Below are 22,372 nucleotides of genomic sequence, written 5' to 3' on the forward strand. Positions count from 1 at the left end.
CACCTACTTATACGCTAACTTGGTGTTCTGCTCATGTATGAAATATATTATGATTGACTCTCACTTTATTAAAGATAAAGTTGACAGATGTCAACTATATATTTTTTACATCCATACTTTTGAGCAATCATTAGAATCCTTTTACCTATAGGATATTTTAGTTGTAAAAATTTAATCTTTCGGGGGCATGATAAAATATCATGATATAAAATGATAGCTATGTATTTCTTATATATTTTGATTCTCAATCAATTTATGATTTAAAAATTAATAATATATTTAAGTATATAATTTAAATGTATAATTTAAACATATATTTAAGATAAATACATATTATTGAATGAATGAAAATTTTTTTTTCACAATAAATTCTTCGTATTGACATATTTAAGATAAATACATCTTTTCTATTGACATCCTTGATGAAAGTTCAATCTTTCGGGGGCTAGAAGATCATGATATAAAATGACAACTATGTATTTCTTATATATTTTGATTCTTAATCAATTTATGATTTAAAAATTAATAATATATTTAAGTATATAATTTGAATGCATAATTTAAACACATATTTAAGATAAATACATATTATTGAATGAATGAAAAAATCTTTTTTTTACATATGATATTTTTTTGTTACATAGATGTTCACAATTTGAGTCCAGTGTAGGTTTTCACTTGAGCTTGTTATAAACATATCAAAAATATAAAAAACTTGCGTATATGATGGATAATATGATATGGTACCATTTTTTTAGGACATATATGTCATAACAAAATGTATAAAGGTAAATAGGTCATTTTAAAACGCTGCAGGCACAGTTATTACAACACGGATTAATGCCAGGGCCGGCCCATGTTATGGACACGCGTCGATGGGTGATTGGTGTCGGATTAGAAGCTCGATCGCTAATTCGCATCCCAACTTTAATCTCCACCGTTCTTTTATAAACCAACGGAGCAGATTTAGTATCTTGGTCTTCTTCCGAGGAGAGAGAGAGAGAGAGAGAGAGAATGTGGCTATAACTTTACTTTCTCCTGAGGCTTCTCGCGGCGCTTTGCACTTTGGTTCTTTCGAGATCAGCGGCGCTGCAACTGGGCGAGAGGTTGAAGGAGGTGATTCCTCTCTTTCTCTTTCTCTCTCATATTCTTCCTCTTGAATTCTTCTTGTCTGATGTTCTTCCGAATTTCCGGTATCTTCTGGCTTCGCACCTCTTTTTAAGGCCGGAGAACTAGGGTTTCAATTCTATGCTTGCGTCGTCCCGTTCTTTCTATTTTATGTTGCAAAAGTGCTATAATATATGTCGTGATTAGTGTATTTTGATTATGGGATGGTCTCCTTGGATACGGGATCAATGGATCTCGAACATTCATCTCAAACTGGTGCGCTAGACCATGTTGATTTCTATGAGAGGAATAAGGCAAGTTGTTTTGCGTATGACAATGGAAACCACAAATCCGTCATGTATGCAGCAGGTTTGGTAGGTTTGGTCAGGGTTATGAGATCTGACTAGATAACTACAGCGAAAAAATCTTTCTTTCACAAGAACAAGATTGTAGCACTGATGGACTCGGAAATTTTGGACTTTTTTATCATTTTAATTCGATAACCAACACTATGGTTGTAGGTTGATAAGAATATGCATAGTGTTGTGCTTATGTGGTTGGCATTTTTCCCAAAATAGATATTTTATACGGCAAGCAAATAATTTGTCCATGCTTCTCTTGTGACTTGAGCTTTTGCCTAAAGTAGTTGTGCAGGTGAGATACTTGGCTCGAGTTCTTCTTATGATGATTGGTTTTTATTCGGGGAAGCAAGGACATTGCAATGAAGCCGGGGACTAAAACATTGCTGAACTAAGGATGCCAAGGGTATGGGAAAAGAGAAAGGGTGAGTCAGTGCTAAGGAGGGACTGGGAACAGTGGTAGAGGGAAAAATTAGGTTTAGACTGGGGTTTGCACATTTTGTTTTGTAGGATCGGCTTGGTTTATCTGGTCGGATTGGACTGTGGATTGTCTAACAATTGAGTCCAATCCTGCCTGCGTACCAGTTGGTTTAAATATTTGCAACCCAGGCTTGGCGCCTGTTAATAAAACTCAAGCCAAGCCTGCCTAAAATCATTCGTCTGAGTTAGTTTTGACCTTTTGGGTCAGTCCATTAATGTTGCAGGCCTATTTAGGGATTCAACAGAATTTTCTTATTTTGTTCAGACTGCAAAAAGATGTGTCATCATTTGATGATTCAAGTCTTTACTAAATCAGCTAAACAGGTATTGGTTTCAGCAAAAATTGAAGTCTGGATGTGACTTTGTGCTTGGTTGTTACCTGCATTGGCTAGTGAGAGAAGATGATACATGAGCAGAGCAGTGTGCAACTAGGATAAGTTCACATCATTTTAGAGAAAGGGGGCTTTTGGTGTCTTTTAGATTGTAATTTCAGCCACACATTTTCTCTTTAAAATTATGGAATCTGTGCTGGTGCCAATAAGACGTTCTCATTTCCTGCCCCCATGCCATTTATTAATACCAGCAATGTGTAGTGTTCTTGAGTGGGGTATATATTCATCAAGAAGGTTGTGTAGAATATATTGTTTAATGATTTTAGTCTCTAATCTTGGTGTTTTTTTAACTAATCATAGTTTCTTTGTGTAGCATCTTTCTCTTACATTTTCATTCTTGCTTGTTTTTCTTTTTATCCTTTGCTCGTTTGTTCCATGTTATAAGTGCCTAGAACTTAAAATTTCTTTGGAAATTGGTGGTGCAGTTCAAACATGGCAACAGGCAAAATTATCGGAGCTGTTGTTGCATCCTTTGCAGTTGCATATGCATGTGATGTGCTGATTGCTGATAAAAAAATTTTTGGAGGTCGGTTAAATCACAATGTATATGATTTATCATTTGAATTTTGATTTAAGTTGACCTTGCCTCCTGTCTTAACCTAAAACCAGGTACAACACCTAAAACTATCTCGGACGAATGGTGGGAAGCAACTGATAAGAAGTTCCAGGCCTGGCCTCGTACTGCTGGACCACCAGTCGTGATGAATCCAATTAGCCGGCAGAACTTTATTGTAAAATCATCTGAATCGTGAGGCGAGTGGAAGTAATGCAAGTATTACGTTCTACAATGTTATTGAACTTCAGGTATTAAGTTTGTCTTTGTGGTTATTTACTTTTTGGTGATGTGTTGTCCTAAAAAAGACAGTATGTTTCCATGGGTTGCTGGAGATGCTGTTTAGTATCATTTTCTTGTGAACTGTAATAACATGTATGGGATTGCACTTTGGACCTTGTATGCAAGAGTGTCTCGTATTTACTGCTTATGGTTTATTGATGTTTTACATCAAGAAACAAACTTTAATTTTGAGGAAATTGCAACTTGTTCTGAAGATGAATGGGCCATCATCTTATGATACGTTACCTTGCCATGGCAGATCTAACATTTGACGAATTGCAACTTGTTCTGAACTTTACCCGTTGGGACATCATCATCATCATCATCATATGTTGCTTTGGCATGACAGATCTTAATAGCTGGTAGGAGGCTTTTTTTGCTTGATCTCAATCATTGAATAAGTGAAGATTCATGTGATACTTTTTGGTTATTGATGGGGTTGGCTTTACGTGATATCAATACTAATATGTTGCAGTTATCTGTGATACGAGAGTTGCGGTTTCCCATCACTAGCTAGTGTTGGTAATGTTCGAGCTGCTCGTTTTTGCATGGTGTGTTTTATGGTCTGCCATGACGCCGAACTGCATTAAGCTGGCAATTCGTTTTGAAATTAGATTTAAGTGGCTTCTTGTGATAAAAAATGCTACGGACTATTTATCACTATGTTCTCTGTCTGATCTATTTTTACAATTACATGTTTGTATTAATGCTGTCAGATTTAAAAATCATTTTTCTGGCCTCTGAAACCTCAAGTGTTTTATATATTATATCCTGTCTTTGTTATTTACTGTTTGCATGCGCTAATGCTGTCTTTATTATTTACTGTTAAAATCTTCATTGTGATACTCAAATATTTAGAAGCATTGAGTGTTTTATATATTATATATTTTATTAATTAAAAAACCTAATAATAATTATAAGCTGATATTTTGGAAAAAGTTTTTCTTTCGGTAGGTGTTCTCGTTCTGTAATATAAAAAATGTTTTTCTTTTCTCTTCTCTCTCTGCGTTCGCCACTTGTCTTTCTTGGCATGATTCATTTGTGATGTCGCCTCGACTCCCTTCCTTGCTCGTCAGTCCTATCATAGGTCGTGGTTTTCTGTCATCTTATCGCTCGTTGTGTTGGCAATGGTGGTGATAGAGAGGGGTGGAGGCAATGAGTACAACGTGCGCGGAAGAGGCAAGGACAACAAGTGTGATGGACGAGGAAAGGCTGGCTTTACTAATAGGGTGAAGAAGATGAAGGTGATGGATAGAGAAGGGAAGGAAAGAGTATTTTTAAAATCATACAAAATAATGACATTATACGGAAAAACACGAGGCATCGTTTGAAAACAAAATCTTTTTAGGGAAATTGCTCATAATTATTATATATATGTATATATGTATGTATATATATAAATATACACATATATATATATATGTATATACATATGTATATATGTACATACATAAGTATATATATACATACATAAGTATATATATACATACATAAGTATATATATACATACATAAGTATATATATACATACATAAGTATATATATACATATATATATATATACATATATATATATATATATACATATATATATATATACATATATATATATATATACATATATATATATATACATATATATATATATACATATATATATATATATACATATATATATATATATACATATATATATATATATACATATATATATATATATACATATATATATATATATATATACATATATATATATATACATATATATATATATATATATATATATATATATATATATATATATATATATATATATATATATATATATGCGCATAAAATAAGAATACAGAAGGCGGTAGGGAAAGGAGCCGAACTCGGTCATTTCTCGTCATCTCCTGCTCTAAGATGGACGCTTGTGGTGGCCTTGGACGCGACCTCGCACTTCCGATGATGGATTGCCGATCTGCTCAAGGTACGATTCCCGGACGCATCCTCTCTTCGATCTGCCGTCGTCGTTTTGTTGGACTCCTCTCTTGCTCTCATCATCTTCTTCTTCTTCGATCGAATCGATGTTCCCCCACCGATTCTCTGATATGACCCTAGTTCGAATTGATCATACCCTAACTTAGATCTTGTTTTTGCAAGGCGGACATGCTGTTGGAATGAGATTGCGGGAGAATTTTCGTTGAAATTAGGTAGAAAAATCCGCTCTTTGATAGTGCGTTTTGGTAATAGATGAGGATTTCTTGACCCTTTTTCGGTGGGGGTTTCGATGGAGTGTTGAAGATTAGGGGTCTTGAGAAGAAGTATGGCTGGTGAGCAAAACGCAAGCGGCGGCAGCAGCAGCCGAATGGATCTGAATCTTTATCTTAGCCTTCCTTCTCTACGTCGATCTCAAAGCCGGGATCTTGGCTCCGACCTCACGCTTAGTTCCGTGCACTTGCCCTGGTCGCCGATCGCCGAAGAAGCCCACGTTTCTGCACCCTACTCCCCGTCCAACGCCTTGTCCACTCCGGACATACTACCGGCCGATCCTCTTCATGCTGCTGACAACAACAATCCAGGTTCTGAGTACAATCCGAACTCGTCATCTCGTGAGCCTAACTATGCTCCAGAATCGCAGTCGTTTGATGACCCATACACACTGCCTCCTGTCCATGGCAACGAACCAATAATCCCAGAGAGAAGCCCTCTTGTGCCGTCTCAGCCGGTGCCGCCTCTTCAATTCGTTAGGCAACCTTCAGCCTGTGGCGTCGATGCCCAAATTGGTTATCCACCTCCTCCTCAGCTTTCCTCACGAGCTGCTCATCGTCAGGTCGAGGCCACCCTTGGAGTGTACTCGCAGATTCGTCTGAGCGATCTGACTGCCCAAGGTGATGCACTGTCCGTCCAACAAGAGCTCCGCGAACACCCTGAATATCGTTTCCAGAGGTTGATAGAGTTGACCAACCGGTTATGGGGCCGAAATCGTAGGCCTTCTAATGATGGCCAGCGGTTTGATTCTGGTGCACATTCCTTGACTAGCCCAGAAAGGCTAATGCATGATATAGTACAGTCTCAGAGGGCATTAGAAGCTTCCAGGAAGTGTGCCGAAGGCAAGGAGGTTGAATATTTAGACAAGAAAAATGAAGACAAGAGCGGAAACGCTGCTGCTAACTTTGAATGCAATATTTGTTATGATCTTGCCAAGGATCCAGTCGTTACTCCATGTGGTCATCTTTTTTGTTGGTTTTGTTTGTATCAGTGGCTTCATGCTCATTCGGTGAATTCTGAATGCCCTGTCTGCAAAGGACATGTACTTGAAATTAATGTCACTCCTATATACGGTCGTGGGGGTGAAGAAACTAAAGATCACAAGAAATGTGGAGAAGACGGGCAATCTGGTCTGAAGATACCCCCTCGACCCCATGCAAATAGAATTGAGAGTTTCAGGCAGCAGGTACGGGACAGACTGGAAGAAGGAATTGCAAACTCAAGGAGAAATGAAGAGGTGCATGATGGAGTCAGAATTGAAGGATATCGGCCTTCAAGGAGACAGGGAAGGTTCGGTGCTGCACGTACTTTGGCTACTAGAAGGATGCGAAGAATTCAGAGGGAAGAGGGTACCGGGTCTAATTCTACAGGACTTGGCTTGCTTAGAGACCCCACATCAGGCCATCCACTTGTTCCCTCTGCAGTCTTTCAGGATGGAGTTGATCTATCACGTCCAGCTGGCTCACCGACTTCTTCCCTCAATCATCATAGCCCTGAACCTTTGCATCAGCATAGTCATAGAGTTGAGCCAGTGATGGTTTCAGATCAGGCATCAGCTTCAAGTTCTGTTGCTGTGATACATGGAGATACTGCTGGTGTCAACCCTTCTGCAGGAACCAGTGCAGCAGGACCTTCTAACTCTGGTAGAAGAAGAGCAAGAAACTCTGCCTTGGGTTCTTCTGATGTTGATGGAGTTCGTAACACACGTAATAGAAGGCTGAACTAAGTGTTCTTTATCTTTCAAGGTGAATATTTCAGTGACTTCTCTTCGCTGTTTTCTTTTACTTAAACTGCTTGTCATGTTTTAATAACTTATTTTAGTAACAAGGTTATGTTATATATTAGTTTTATATAGAAGATTTGGGTGCTAATTTTTTATAAGTTACTTGGTGATGTGTAAAAGATGTAGTAGTGTTAAAAGGGCTTGGACAGATGATGAAAAGAGACTGATATTTGTCTGGACCAGCATGTGCTTCTTTGACTTTTGGGGTGAATATTGATGTCCAATTAAATGTGTCATTATGTATTGTGCAGTGTAAAAAGAGACTTGAGTGGAAGATTTTGTTTAGAGGCTATTAGAACTTTGCAATCTTTAGGGAGGAAGATGACAAAAAATCATACAAGTAGAATGCAGAAGGCAAACTTCATCGCTTTTCACATGAGGAAACCTCCATTTGAATAGATGGGAGAACTTGTCCTTCATCTTGATGAGTATGAGTTATTTGTTTCAAATGCTTATGTTTAAATTAAAGGTAATAGGTCCATTTAGATTGGTGCCTGGATGTGGTGTCAAGTAGGCAAGAGTTCTCTCATTCATTGTTTTGGACTAATGGGAGTAAAGAAGTTAATCCAAGAACATATGGTTAGGTTAGCAACTTGGAATATAGGAGTACTTTCAGGGAAGGAATTAGAATTGATATACAATCAGACGAAGAATAAGTATTATTTGCTTACAAGAGACTAAATAGGTAGGGAAGAAATCTAGAGAGGTTGATAGTTTTGGATTTAAAATTTGATATTTTAAAAAAGTCAAATATGGAAACGGTGTAGGAATTATTGTTGATAAGGATCTTAAGAACAATGTTTTGGATGTAAAAAGATTTGGAGATATAATTATAATTTTAAAAATTATGAAAGGACAAGATATTTTAAATGTCATTGGTGCTTATGTTTCTCAAGTCGGATTGGATGATCAAACCAAAAGAGAATTTTGGATTTAAAATCTAGAGAGGTTGATAGTTTTGGATTTAAAATTTGGTATTTTAAAAAAGTCAAATATGGAAACGATATAGGAATTATTGTTGATAAGGATCTTAAGAACAATGTTTTGGATGTAAAAAGATTTGGAGATATAATTATAATTTTAAAAATTATGAAAGGACAAGATATTTTAAATGTCATTAGTGCTTATGTTTCTCAAGTCGAATTGGATGATCAAACCAAAAGAGAATTTTGGGAAAGCTTAGATGATATCATTCAAGGAATGCTTATAATTGAAAAATTTATAATTGGAGGAGATTTGAATGGTCATGTAGGAAAAACATATGGTGAATATATAAGGGGTTTTTGGGTGAGAAATGAAGATGGTGATATGACAGTGATTTAAAAAATACTAGGCGCCAAGGTCCAAAAATGCTCTAAGGCGCTAGGCGCTCGTCCGAACGAAGTGAGGTGCTAAAATATAAAAATATAGAATATAATTAATAAATATAATTATTTAAATTTTTTAATAAAAATATGTTATTAAATTAATCTAATAAATACAAATACTATTATTAGTATACAGTTAACAGTATACTGTTAACTGTATAATGTATACTGTTAACAGTATATTATCGAAGAGTGTAAGGGAAGACTGAGGGTGTTGACTGAGAAGAGCGGGAGCGGCAGCTGTGAACGACGACAGTGGTAGCAGCAGCAACGACAGCGGCGACAGTGGCACCGGTAGCAACGAGCAGTGGGAGCGGGAGCGTAAGCAGCGAGCGGAGACAGTGGCAACGGTAGCAACGAGCAGCGACAGCAGTAGCGGGAGCGGGAGTAGAAGCGGCGAGCGAAGACAGTGGCAACAGTAGCAGCGAGAGTGGGAGCGCCAGCGAGCAGCGGTGGCAGTAGCGTGAACGGCGAGCAGGGTTAGGGTTGGGGAAGTCACACTGATATCGGTGCTTTAGTTGGTTCGATTGAACCAACTAAAGTACCGGAGACCGAACCAAACCTCAAACGCTGGTTCAGTCACCTGGTTTAACCCAGGCGCTCGCCCGAAGCGCCCGACGCTTGGGCTCGGGCGAGCACCCAGGTGGTGCCTCTTTGAAGCGCATCGCCTAGAAATGAAGCGAGGCGCTCGGGCCTCGCCTCGCCTCGCCCGAGCACCTAGGCGAGCGCCCGAGCGCCTTTTTGAATAATTGTGATATGATTTTCGATTTTGTTACTTCATATGATTTTAGAATTGTAAATATTCACTTTAGGAAGAGAGGTGAACATTTGATTACTTATAAAAGTGGTCACAACTATAGTTAAATGAACTTTTTTCTCACTAGCAAGATAGATAAAGTTATTTGTAAAAATTGTAAAATTATTCCTGGTGAAAGTTTGACAAATCAACATAAGTTGATAGTATTAGATATTTACTGTAGAAAATAAAGGAAGAAAAAGATAGTAGAAAAATTTACTAGGACTAGATGGTAGAATTTTAAGGATGATAATGTAAACACTTTTAGAATAAGATGGAAAGGGAGATGATATGAAACTTAGATAAGGAGAATATTAATATTATTTCGACTATGATGACTAATAAGATTAGAATCTTAATAAAGGAGATTCTTGATGAACCTAAAGATAGCGGTGTAATCTTAAGAGAAAGTTGGTGGTGGTGCGAGGAAGTTCAAAAAGTAATTTTTACTAAAAGATCATGTTTTAAATATTGACAAAATTATAAAAATGAGAAAAAAAATAAAAAGTATCTAAAAAAGGCTAAAAAGGGTAAGTATGGTAAGATATAAAGCTTATGATAATTTTTATAATAAATTAGGTACTAAAGATAATGAAAAAGATATATATCAAATTCCTAAAGCTAGGGAAAAAAAACACAAGGATTTAGATAATATTAGATGCATTAAAGACGAAGATCAAAGAATACTTGTTAAGATAACGAGATTAAGGAAAGATGAAAAAAATATTTTTATAAATTATTTAATGAATATTCCACATAGGACTTAGATTTAACGATAAATAATAATGATAGATTTAATAATCATAGATTTATTCATAAAGTTAAAGTTAATGAAGTAAAAGACACATTAAAGAAGATGAAAATAGTTAAGAGTGTGGGGCCTAATGATATCTCTATTGAGGTTTGAAAAAATTTAGCGGATAAGAGAGTATTTTGGTTAATTGTCCTATTTAATAAAATCATAAGATTTAGAAGTATTCTTGTTGAATGGAGAAAGAGTTTTTTAGTATCAATTTACAAAAATAAGGGTGATACATAAAATTATTTAAATTATAAAAAAATTAAAATCATGAGCTATATTATGAAACTTTAGGAAAGAGTTATTAAAAGTAGGATAAGGCTTGAAATAAATATCTCTGATAATCAATTTGATTTTATGCCTGGAAGATCATCCATAGAAACTTTTATTTATTAAGACAATTAATGAAAAAGTATGGGGAGAAAAAGAAAGATTTGCATTTGGTTTTTATTGACTTAGAAAAAGCTTATGATAGGGTTCTTAAAGATTTATTATTATGGATTTAAAAAAAAAATATATCCACTAATAATATTGATGTTATTAAAGATATGTATGATAATGTAGTTACAAGTCTTAAAATTATAGAGAATGTGTCTAGTGAGTTTCCTATTAGCATAGGATTACATTACAACTTCGTATTAAGTCTCTACCTTTTCATATCGATAATGAATAAACTTATTAGTCACTTACATGATGAACCTCCCTGATATATGTTATTTGCTGATGATATTATCTTAGTTGATGAGAGCGGAATTAATTATAAACTTTAGTTATTGAGGTAAGTCTTAGAAATTAAAGGTTTTAGATTAAGTAGGACTAAAATTGAATATATAAAATATAATTTTAGTAATTATAGAAATAGACAAGAGAATATAGTTAAATTGGATAGACAAGAAGTCCATTTTAGTAAAAGTTGTAGGTATCTTGGATCAATTATTGAACAAGATAGAGAGATGCTGAAAATATTATTCAGAGTAAAAATATGATGGTTAAAATGACGAGCAACATCAGGAGTCTTGTGTGGTCATTGGATACTTTTAAGACTAAAAGAAAAATTTTATAAGATAATTGTGAGACCAACAATGCTTTATAGATTAGTGTTGAGTAGTGAAGAAACAACATATACGAAAAGATTTTAGCCGACCCCAAATAGTTGGGACTTGTGGTTTTGTTGTTGTGTTGTAGGTCCATCTAGCCATATAAATTGTCCAAGTTTCTCTTCCATTCTAAAGCAAGACTAGATTAACCTTCTCATTAAAACTGAAGCAGTGACATATGATGCTCATCCTAGTGATGGTTTGACTCCTCGAACTGTCTTCGGTCCTTCCATACCTTTCCTCTTGGGCCTGTCACATGCCTAGAGATAATACCAATTGTCATGCCTCAGCCTGAGGAGCTAACTGGTTGATTTACTTAATAGGTCTGAGACCACACGGTAAAAAATGTTCATGCCTAATTTTATAGTAATAGACTCATATAGCTTTATGTATCCTCACAACTATCAACTAAATTGGAATGTTACAGGTATGCTTTTGTGACATTTGTTATTACCCTAGTGTGAGTCAAATGTACAACTAATTGATTAACTTGTTTGGCTGGGCAAAATTTTCTCTGGTCATTAGTAGTATTGCACTTACTACCCGAATGCAAGTTGACCATACCAATATTTGATAAAATTGATCCATCACATGCACCTTCCCCTTCTCTATCTACTAATAATAGTGATTTGTGACTATCATCATATCTCTTATCTTGTCTTCTACTGCCAGCAATTAGCATTAGATTTGTTGCATTATTCTTCAATTTCATATAGTTCCTATACACTGAAAGCAAGAAATTAAATGGAAAATTTTCTTTTTCCTGTGCCTTAATTTGTATTCCCATTTTTTCCTTTTTCTTTTTTTTGCTAACATCTATTTTACTGAGACCTTTATACTAATCTAAATTCTCCATTATGTTATAACACTGCAAACTAAAGAATATTCTGAGAGAATTGTATTTAACATGAAAACATAAGGTGGAAAACTAAAAAAAGGAAATGTAGTAGCTTTTAGCTGTCAAATTGTATTTTTGTTCTTTATGCTTTAGGTAGCAAAGCTTCGCTTGTGCAATTGATAAAATGCTGATTAACAAGTTCATGTGATGAAGCAAAATATGTTGTTAAAGAAGTATATTGTTTTGAGTTGAACCGAAACTCCTGCCGGCTGAATAGATTTATCCTATATAAAAAATTATTAACTCTTATATTTGCCTTCCTGTTTTGCATATCATCACTTCAGAGGTTACTTTGTATTCTGATATTTCTAGGGGTCATTACTTCCATTGAATTCCCATGTTCTCTTATCCTGCTTCTGTTTCTGCCTGCTGACTGCTTGCTCAAATAGATATCGAGCCACGGGACACTCTTGCGCAAGCTTTTCCTCACTGGTTTTCTGTGGATCGACTGTTGGTGAAATTGAAGATATTAACTTGACTGTTAAAAAGTAATTGCTTTCAGTCGATTGGAGGGGAGCCATCAAGAAACGGTGTTTGGGCAATGAAAGCTTGAAATTAAGGCAAAGGGAGCTTTGGCAAAAAGATTATATATGCATTCATACCGGCATTGCTTCTCATATCGAATGTACAGTAGACTATTTCCCGACTAATAATCTTATTTTACTGGTAAATTATAGATACCATTTTGGGTGTTATGTTTGCCATGAAGCAACTTGGAGATTGGTCTTTGTATGTTTCAGGTTGCTACTTTTTGCCTTCCCCAATTGGAATTATCATTAATATCAGTCTGGTCTTGTCTTAAGCCATTATTCTAGTTGATAGATTATGGTGACTTAATAGAGCAGCTTGCTGTCACCTTTGATGAATGATAATGTTGAACCCTCGGTGACTTGCAGTGAGTTACTTTCTCACAAGTATCTTCACAGACTTTGGGAGTTGGTGTTTATGGCTATTCAAATGAACCTGTCAGAGTGTAAATGGAACTTCATTGTCATTCTCCATCGAGTGATATCATGTTCTACTTAATTATGGTTGGCATGTATTTATGTTGTTCTAACGAGGTTGCTATTCCAATTTGCATCATTCATAGTGGATATCAAAATGCATCAGGTTGAACTCTATTCTGTGGAAAGGATGCCTTATAATATGCTGTAATTGAAGACTTACAAAAGCTTGAGATGGAAACATGACAAATCACTTCCAAAATCCAAATAATTTGATCCTGCATTAAGCTTGATCCAATTTCCATGCAGACAGTTGCAGATTGAGTCAGAATAAATCACCCAAATCACCATGAACAAAAGAAATGGAAATAGACCTACATGATCAGTCTATTATTACAATCTATGCCATGTTAACTAACTAGAGCATAAAATACAACCCAACAGTCTAACAAACTATGCATGCCATATTCATTGGAGCATAAAATACAATCCCACTCGACCAATTACTTCTTTTTGATCCAATTTTTAGCAAATTGTGCGAGTTAAAAAAGGTGAATTACATTATTAATTTAGAGATTTGTTTATTCAAAAGATGGTTGATCCTCCTCATTCAGCATTCTCATAATGTATTCTACATCAAGAGTCTACCTCAAAGTCATTTAATACCAACCAATCATGCTAATAGGAATATGTAGGAACAGCTTGTCAAAGCACATTTTCAGATCTGTCTCTAATCACACGTCCAGCTCCACCCTCTTTTTCCTGCATGTTAAATCTACCATCATTATTTAGTTCAAACCATCTAACTGAAACAAAATTTGACCCTAAACATCCTTCAGATAAAGAGAGTTTGATTACAACCCATAATATATGTTGTAGTTCTGTAAATAATAGATGAATGAGCATGCATAACTCCCTTGAAAACTAGATCACCTTTCAGATCATCCAAACTCTATATGCAATGATGATATTCCAAGCAACTGGCAATTATTCTTTTCCAGATCCGTCAATCGGTAATCTAGGCTGCATTAGGCCATTCAGAGAATTAGAGCAAGTAACATTGAAAGCAACTTTCGGTCGTTGCCAAACATTAATAACAAAGATGCAAGAAAAAAATATATGATTCTGCTCATGAGACTCTTTACGACAGAGGTAACACGAGGAGGGGGGCATATGCTAAGTTCAGCCAATCGACACTAAGTAGGAAGTTTCTTAAGGAGCTTCCAACAGATTTTTGACATGAGGAATAACAGAAATTCTCTAAAAATTAATCCAAAATTTATTAACTAGTTGCCGATCATTAGAGCCAATAAAAAATTAATCCAAATTTTTTCTGATGGAACAGGACCTAAAACCACTCTGAACCAATCAAACCAAATCTAAAAAATTAAACTCTGATCTAATCAATTAAATCTCACTTCAACCAAATCGATTGGAATTTTACTTCCACAATCACATCTTTCACAAGTGGTATCAATATATATGGCTCTCTGCCAAATTTTGTGTTAAGAAGAAGCTCATTGCATGTTCTCCAAGCAGTCTCTTTGCTTTGGAGATGTTCTGGTGTGCCAGATGGTAATTGCAAAAAATCTGAGGGACTAAGATTGTTTAATCCACCACTCACTTTATCATGACCTAATGTACCATCAGTATGTCCAGTATCAGTTTTTACGATTGATCAACAAATACCGAATTAAAAAAAATTAGATACTGACTAGTGCCAACCTATATAGTTCTGATCCTTCCAGTATTGATTCCTTGCATTAGTAATATTGGTCTGACTGATATTTGATTCCTTGTCATCAGCATTATGGAACCTATACATATAAAAGAAATAAATGTTATATACCATGCATACTAGAGAAAACAAGAAAGTTTACCAACAAATACAAATTTGCCTTCTACCATGTGAATGTCATCTACAAAGCACCAATAAAGAATAAATGTTCCTCAAAATTCTACTATGAATGAGATAATCTACTGGCTTAGTATTTTCAAAATATCTCTCCTGGATCTTCAGCCACCAGAGGAAGTAAGTTGGATGGATTGACAAGCAAGCTCAGAGGTTATTCAAGATGAGAAACAATGGAGTCTGAGGTGGTTTCCATGAGTTGGATACTGAATTTGCCATAAGCCAATAATATATAATCCTTAGAACTGCAAGGTGTTGAGATGAGAAAAAAAAATTGATGTGCCATACCATAGATACATGGGATAAATTTGACTATCCCTTCAAAATTTCCTTATAGCTCAAAGTCAAAAAGGAATAAAAACCTGTGCCATCAATTGAGGTAAGCACTTGAGGGACTGCAGTATCTGGTTTTGAACCTGAAGATAAAATCACATTGTGGACCCATAAGATAACACGTCAGTGCTAGTTCCCAGAACCAACTTCAATGCTAGGGTAGAAATAATAGCCTTCAATCATCTTTTCCTATAAGATCTGAACATATCGTCTCCAAAGACACTGCACAGATCAGATTAAAGCCAAAGTTCACACTAAGAACAGCACAATACAGAGACTAGAATTTAGTTTTCCAGTTTAAATTCATCATTATGTCCATGATGCCTGTCAACCTGACAGAGAGCACAATAGATAATCAGCTCACTAAAACATATCTAACAGGAAAGAAGGTAAAATGTAGCAAATTTAGCATTTCACGTGCATATTACCGTACACTAAGCAAATTGGTGAAAGAAGTATCGATAATTCATGAGACTGCAGAACTCACCAAGAGACTCAAAAGCCGAAGATGCATATTCACCCATCATTAAATGCCAATGTTAGCTGAAAACCAAGCTGCATAAAAGGAATTGGAGGATATATCACCAAGATCTTTCAATAATGTTGGATGCATACCTCAGTCATTTGCAGGAAGACCTAATCAAAAGATATCATCTCCTTTATAAAGTAAACTATTCTGTTGAAACAGAATATTGACTTTTACCATTTGGCTGTTGAGTAATTTATGGCTCTAGTTTGACTAGTCATATACCTTCAACAGAACTCAATGACCGGAAAGGATCCATGTCCTGACCGCAAATAGTTAGGATTTACAGCTTCTTGTTGTTGCCGTAGCTTTTTGAGCAACACAGTATCAAGTCTTTCAGGCAATAAAATAGGTCTGGAGGACTCAGAATTCAGGAAAAACTATTAAAATATTCTGAATCCAAACCATCAAACCTGATAAACAGAAACAATTAATCCGGCATCAGTTATCAGTGGATCCCTTTTTTGTTTAATTACCAAAGCCATAAGCTACAGAATGAGAACATAAAGAAAGCTAATTCAATTATCTGGCTACAGATAAAAAAATCATTAGATCACAGATCAGTAGAATTTTGTTACAGAAATAAAAAAAAAAAATAGGCTAGAATCTCTGATCATTTCAGTAAGGCTAGAATCACAGATCAGTAGACTTTATGTCCCACCATGACAGTCTAGAGGTGATCCAAGAATGCAAAAAAGTGGACCATGAATAGGAGAATGAAGTATATCCATGCAAGGAACAGAATGTATATATAGTAACAGGCAGAGAAGAATCAACATAAAAATATCAAATGTCAATAACTCTTGATACAAAAGTAAAACTAGAAAATAAACTAAAAGAATCTAATCAGAAAAGTTCTTCTCTAAGATCATATTTTGATTTTGTAATATAACTTGTGACTGCATTATGTACTTACACAAAGACTGCAATTAAATTTCTAGCTTGCTTGCATTAGTTCCTCACCGCCCTCTCCCCACACAGGCGCGCGCACGCACGCACACACCACCAATAAAAAAAAAAAATGTAATTCCATCATCCCATTTGTTTCCATTTGACCCCTCCTCATCTATTTCTTCCATTCTACCAATCAATTACACATGATATAGTTTCAAATCTGAATCAGCTCATTGTACTCTGATAGCACAAGTTTCTGGAGAGACTTCTCATTTTCAAATATCTTTAAGGTTTGCGTAGTTCAAAAGACTAGAAAGATGGCATGCCAAATCTTCAGGACTGCGTTTCACATTATGCACTTCTGTGTGCACTTGTGAATGCATGCTGCACATGTTTCAACATATTTTCACATACTATTTGTTCATTTCCTCTAGCAACAATTAACCACATAAAAAAGTTGCCAAAATAACAACATGAAGATGAGCTTAATCTTCTGAAAAATTAATAACCAAGCTCGATGTGATTGATGATGAAGAAAAATTGCACCAATAGATGATGGTACAAAGAAATATTGCTTGACCAAAGCAGTTGACAATAGATTGAATCTGTCGGTTTGCTGTCAGTATTATATTGAATTGTCGAGAAGACACTGCAAAATGCAATCACACTTTGTCTTGAATAGTGTTTAACCAAAAGAAGCCAGTTTGGATATTGGTTGAAAGAAAAAAAGGATGTAGAGGCAGCTAAAAAATATTGTTCTTCACATCATAAACAACAAAGTTCCAGAACATAATTGCAAGGAAACTAAACATACAAGAAGAGTTAGTAAATTTAAATCAAAGGTTCATATTATCCAGATAGGTGATGGAACACCATCAAAGGCACAACCTTGTTAATCTCAGCTACTAGGAGAAATATAATATATAATTGAAAAAATAACCACTTTCAAATTTCTTATCTGATCATCATAGTAACTAAAGACTATCAATCAGACAGCATTAACAAATATAATCTGAGAACAAGCTACATACAAAGCAAAAAAACAAACTTCACAACCAAATAGAATCAACAAGGATCAGACAGAAAAAGGTATGCTCGGACGTTTGATGCAAATCTCGTTTAGATTGCTTCTGAGCTGACCAAAAGGATAGCCAGAGCCATACCTCCATTAACTTTTTATTCCAAGCATCTCTAAAAGGATATAAGCACAAGATCCACAATGGTTCAGGACACTAGTCACATCACTAACTCAAGAACACAGACAGTAAAAAAAACAAAAAAGCAAAGGTACACTCTGATATAGGGTTCACACCGAGAGGGGTGCAAACATTTCAAATGACCTTATTTATAACTAAGCTAAACACATCTAAATGAGGATATAATTAAGAGAGTAAGAACAGGTCTCAGCATGCATATAACTGAGAGCAGTGTACAAATATGCTCTCTATTCTCTGGCAGATGATGCCGACAAGACCGTTGGATGTTGTAGACCAAAATTCAGCAGCGAGAGACTGTGAAGTGCAAGCTATAGTAAATTCTCAACTTATAGAAGCTTCCAACCAAAGCGTTCCATTTGGAGCTATCGGAGCTATCATAAACACATCTAACAACTTCCAAAATATGCAAAAAAAAAGAAAAGAAAAGATGGTGATGACATGTTCACTCCATTTTATTGGCTGAGGGCTGACAGCTCATGAAATGATAAGGATCACTGATAGATACTGCTTAAAGTAGAGTTTAATTGTAAGCAGTGCACGTTACAAAATGGGCTTATTGGGCAGATGCAACATGTGTAATCTCACAGTGTGACCTTACCATGGTGCTATGACATTTCAAAGGACACAACAAAACGTGTTCAGATAAGTTTCACAAGGGGATTTGTTGGATCAAGGAAATTCTTAATCGATGTTATCATCTGCAACTTGGCTGTTCGGAAACAATGTTTCTCTTCTCTTGGCAAAACCTGCAGGTTCCATGCTCTGCCCTCTAAACTTCAGCTCCCCTGGACCTCTAAAACCAGGATCTGCAGTGCCACTCCTATATGGTATCCCTGGTCCTCCAGTGTAATGAGTAGGAGACCCATACCTTCGACCTGGAGTTCTCAGTGCTCCTCCCCTTAATTCCCTCAATTCGCCAGCCCTCACACCATCAGCAAAGGCTCTTTCAGTGGCTCCAGGACCCAAGAGACTACTCGATGGGGCACCCGGAGCATTGAAGGACTCCTCTGGTGTCCACCCCAAGGAGTCCTTTTTCTTCACATAGAACTGCCATATACCAATCAAAAACAAAAGAAACAGAAGAACAGGACCACTCCACACGACAGCATTAGTCTCCACTCTGAAAACTGGAAAATTTGACCTGTAAATCCCAATGTACCCTCCACCAAGCCCCAAAACCACAAGCTTTTCACGATCTGCAGCTATCAATGGCTTCACATCTAATGGCCCATATGCAGCAGCTTCTGAATTCAAGAACAGGGACTTGATCTCACGGATCGTTACAGAGAACAGTGGCCGAGGTGCCCCGACCCTGCCATAGAACTGTGACGAGATGTTGTACACCAAGATCTTGTCATAGCTCGCAACAAGTAGATAACCTTTGATGGTTTGGATCGTTAAAGGACCATCAATCTCTGATTTCCTGATGGCCCGAACCCGACACTTGAGCTTGGCTACATCTCCAAGAAGCACGACGTGGACCAGGTCACCTCCAGCAGTGAAACCATATGCTTTTAGCCGCTCCGACGAGTCAAAGGAGTAAGCTTTGGCAATGGAGCCATTTAGCCCCTCGCATTCAGTCTCCCTCACTACCATAGACCTCAAGTCCAGCGACCCAGCACCCGTCTCGGTCAAGAACAGAAGCCTTTGCTTCATGAAAGCCAGGGGCGGGCTAGAAGCAATAGCGGTGCCATAGAGGGTGCCATTCTCCGTGAAAACCCTGATCCTCCCGCCACCATCTGATGCAATGATGTAGCGAGCGCGACCAACCTGATGGATCTCGAGGCCGGAGATCGACGGGGAATCCAACTCGCGGGATCCACGGATGAAGGGTTTGGAGCTACCAACCGAGAGTGTGAGCCAATCATCACTATTAGCAGCAGACTCGTAGAGCCGGTGGGCAGTGACGGAGCCGTCGGCGTGGCCAGCGAAGAGGAGGCTCTCGTTGCGGCGGGAGGACAGGTAGGAGAGCATGGAGGTCACAGGGGAGCCAGAGAGGGACGAGAGCTCGATGATGATATCGCCAGCGGCGGAGAAAACATAAACCTGGCCACGGGTGTCGCCGACGGCGAAGTACTTGCTGAGGCCGTCGAGATCCTCGTACGGGAGCACGACGGCAACGGTGGCGGCGGCCTCCAGCCGCGCCGCTGCGGCGAACTGGAACCTCTCGGACCAGGAGGTCTTGTGCTTGGTCACGGATACGCCGGAGGAGTATTGGCCGCCCGCGCTCCCGGGCGCCGCTGGCGCTAGTGGCGGTGCGAGGACGGGGGTGACGGTCTCCAGATCCATGGGGAGCGCAGCAGACGACGGGAAGGTGTGGTCGGATTGACCGGAGGAGCAGGATGAGAGGGAGGCCTGTAGGGTGGCAACTGTATTGTAGAGGGACTCGACGAGGGCTTCAAGGCGGCGCAGCTGGAACTCATGGCGGTCGAGGAGGGCAGCAGGGTCGGATCCGGCGTCCGCGGAGGAGACAAGCGGGGGGGAGAGGAGGAGGGGAAGGAGGAGGAAGGCAGCCGCCACCATGGATGGAGGCGGCGAAGGGCGAGGGTCCGCGAAGCTCCGAGCCAGATCTCGTCCTTGGCAGGATCGGCTGGAAGTAGGATTTCCCCGGGAGGAGATTTAGGGAGGAGGGCGGCGGAGATGGAGGCGACGAAATCTCACTTGACCTCTTTGAGAGTTGGAAGAGGCGGCGGCTACCGGGGAGAAGGGGGAAGGAGAAGAGCCGGGATCGGCTGTCGAGTAGGGAGCGGCGAAGACACGGGAGATTTTGACTCGGAAGGCGACACGTAGTCCGTCCGAGGTCGGACATGGGGAGACTGTTGATGGCTACAGACCAACTGTAAGTTGTGGTATTCAGGTCTTAACCAACTGACTAATTAGCTACCCAAATTTTTAGTAGCTTAATTCATCCACTAAATCATCAATTGATATTAATTTTTACTCATGAATTATATATTACTTTAGAATAAATTATTAAAAACTATTTGTTTTTAATTTATCCTCACAATTTTTTTATTTTTTAAACGATCAAAACACCTAAAAAAAAAAAAAAACAAACTCCACGTCAAAGTTGTGAGCTGATTCAATCAGATTCATGGATTTTAGACTAATTACGACATCTTTTTTAAACAGTATAATTATACAATTCATGAATATCTTTAGCCCAAAAATGTACCCAAAGAATAAGAGAATTTTTTTTTCGAAATGAATCCTTAATTTTATATCTTATACTAATAATAAGGATATAAATTTGGCCAATGAGAAAGATTTGTTATACATAAATAGATAGTTCCAACGTAAAGGTATGGGGGCAAAGTAGTTCCTTTCCTAATAAAAAAAGAACATTTCCTTGTGTATCATCCATCATATGTTACTTTTGGAAGGTTCAGAGATTCAACTTCTGCATGGAAACTCAAGATTCCTTGTCACATTACAAACAATTTGGTGGATAAAACAAGACTTAGAAGATTGAAGCACCATGCTACATAAGCAAAGTCCAAGATCCACTGAGTTAATATATTCATGGATATTTTTTTGTGGGTCCAAACTCTAATTTGATCCTTTTGACCAGATGGATGGATGCTCGACATATATCTTATGGGAATATGACCAACTTGCTGTTAGTAATCATGTTTGGTACGTATCCAAAAGACATGATCAAAACATGCGTCATGTGCTCCTGATAATGCCAAGGAAAGAATATAGTAGATACAAAGAGATTAAAGAGTTACTATTTGATTGGGAGTATATAATGATGTATGAGTTTGACATGAAGTTTGCAATGAGTGAAAAAATATAGATCTAAGACTTTAATATATAACTTTTATCTATCTATCCGCTTGAATAATAATCTAAAATAAATCTAAGACATAAAATTTGATATTGTCTTTCACGTAGACGAGAGAGGTAAAAAATAAATTGTTGAGACAATTAGAGATTATCCTCCAACTAAATATATAAATATATTTTTAACATAATAAAATGGATAATTTTTTTTCTAACTATTCACATCTATATTTTCATACTTATTAACTTTAGATACCATGGAGATTAGATTAAAAAATTTCTTTTGAGTTCACTCTTCATTCATTCATATGATAAAACTTAAAAGTTTAGTATTTACATTTTTAAAATACCTTAAATAATCCTGTGTATACAGATCTAGACTATATTGAACTGTGATCATGACATCAACTATTTTTTTTCCCTAATACTATTACATCCAAATAGTATGCAAAAATCATACTCCTATTTTTTTTTCTTTTCTAAAGATCAATTTTTTACCTTATTTAACACTTCAATCTCTATTTTACTGTTCAAATAGCTAAAGATTTAATACTTCTGCGTGAGTTCTACTCATTTAACTATTTATTTTATTTTAA

General features: G+C 37.1%; 3 protein-coding genes and 1 long non-coding RNA gene across 5 annotated transcripts; 2 read left to right on the forward strand and 2 right to left on the reverse strand.

The window, feature by feature from the left end:
- Nucleotides 1-970: 970 nt before the first annotated feature.
- On the forward strand, nucleotides 971-3,321 carry LOC135628748 (uncharacterized). The gene is made up of 3 exons (XM_065135608.1): nucleotides 971-1,116; nucleotides 2,764-2,864; nucleotides 2,948-3,321. Exons 2-3 carry the CDS (start codon nucleotides 2,771-2,773, stop codon nucleotides 3,088-3,090), a joined length of 237 nt encoding a protein of 78 aa, XP_064991680.1. The 5' UTR covers nucleotides 971-1,116; nucleotides 2,764-2,770; the 3' UTR covers nucleotides 3,091-3,321.
- A 1,685-nt stretch (nucleotides 3,322-5,006) lies between these two features.
- LOC103996097 (uncharacterized) lies at nucleotides 5,007-12,949 on the forward strand. Of its 2 annotated transcripts, none has more exons than XM_018831081.2 (3): nucleotides 5,007-5,143; nucleotides 5,317-7,169; nucleotides 12,477-12,949. In XM_018831081.2, exon 2 carries the CDS (start codon nucleotides 5,480-5,482, stop codon nucleotides 7,148-7,150), a length of 1,671 nt encoding a protein of 556 aa, XP_018686626.2. In that variant the 5' UTR covers nucleotides 5,007-5,143; nucleotides 5,317-5,479; the 3' UTR covers nucleotides 7,151-7,169; nucleotides 12,477-12,949. The 2 variants fall into 2 exon arrangements, with proteins under 2 accessions (XP_018686626.2, XP_009415194.2); XM_009416919.3 differs by having other exon boundaries at nucleotides 12,554-12,949.
- A 494-nt stretch (nucleotides 12,950-13,443) lies between these two features.
- On the reverse strand, nucleotides 13,444-14,801 carry LOC108953747 (uncharacterized). Its single transcript, XR_010493263.1, has 2 exons — nucleotides 14,042-14,801; nucleotides 13,444-13,870 (listed from the first exon to the last, which is right to left on the reverse strand). It is a non-coding gene; the product is annotated as an uncharacterized LOC108953747 (long non-coding RNA).
- A 3,671-nt stretch (nucleotides 14,802-18,472) lies between these two features.
- On the reverse strand, nucleotides 18,473-20,884 carry LOC103996087 (uncharacterized membrane protein At1g75140-like). The gene has a single exon (XM_009416908.3). It carries the CDS (start codon nucleotides 20,511-20,513, stop codon nucleotides 18,672-18,674), a length of 1,842 nt encoding a protein of 613 aa, XP_009415183.2. The 5' UTR covers nucleotides 20,514-20,884; the 3' UTR covers nucleotides 18,473-18,671.
- Nucleotides 20,885-22,372: the final 1,488 nt, after the last annotated feature.

Source organism: Musa acuminata, chromosome BXJ3-1 (genome assembly GCF_036884655.1).
Source record: "Musa acuminata AAA Group cultivar baxijiao chromosome BXJ3-1, Cavendish_Baxijiao_AAA, whole genome shotgun sequence".
Taxonomy (NCBI): domain Eukaryota; kingdom Viridiplantae; phylum Streptophyta; class Magnoliopsida; order Zingiberales; family Musaceae; genus Musa; species Musa acuminata.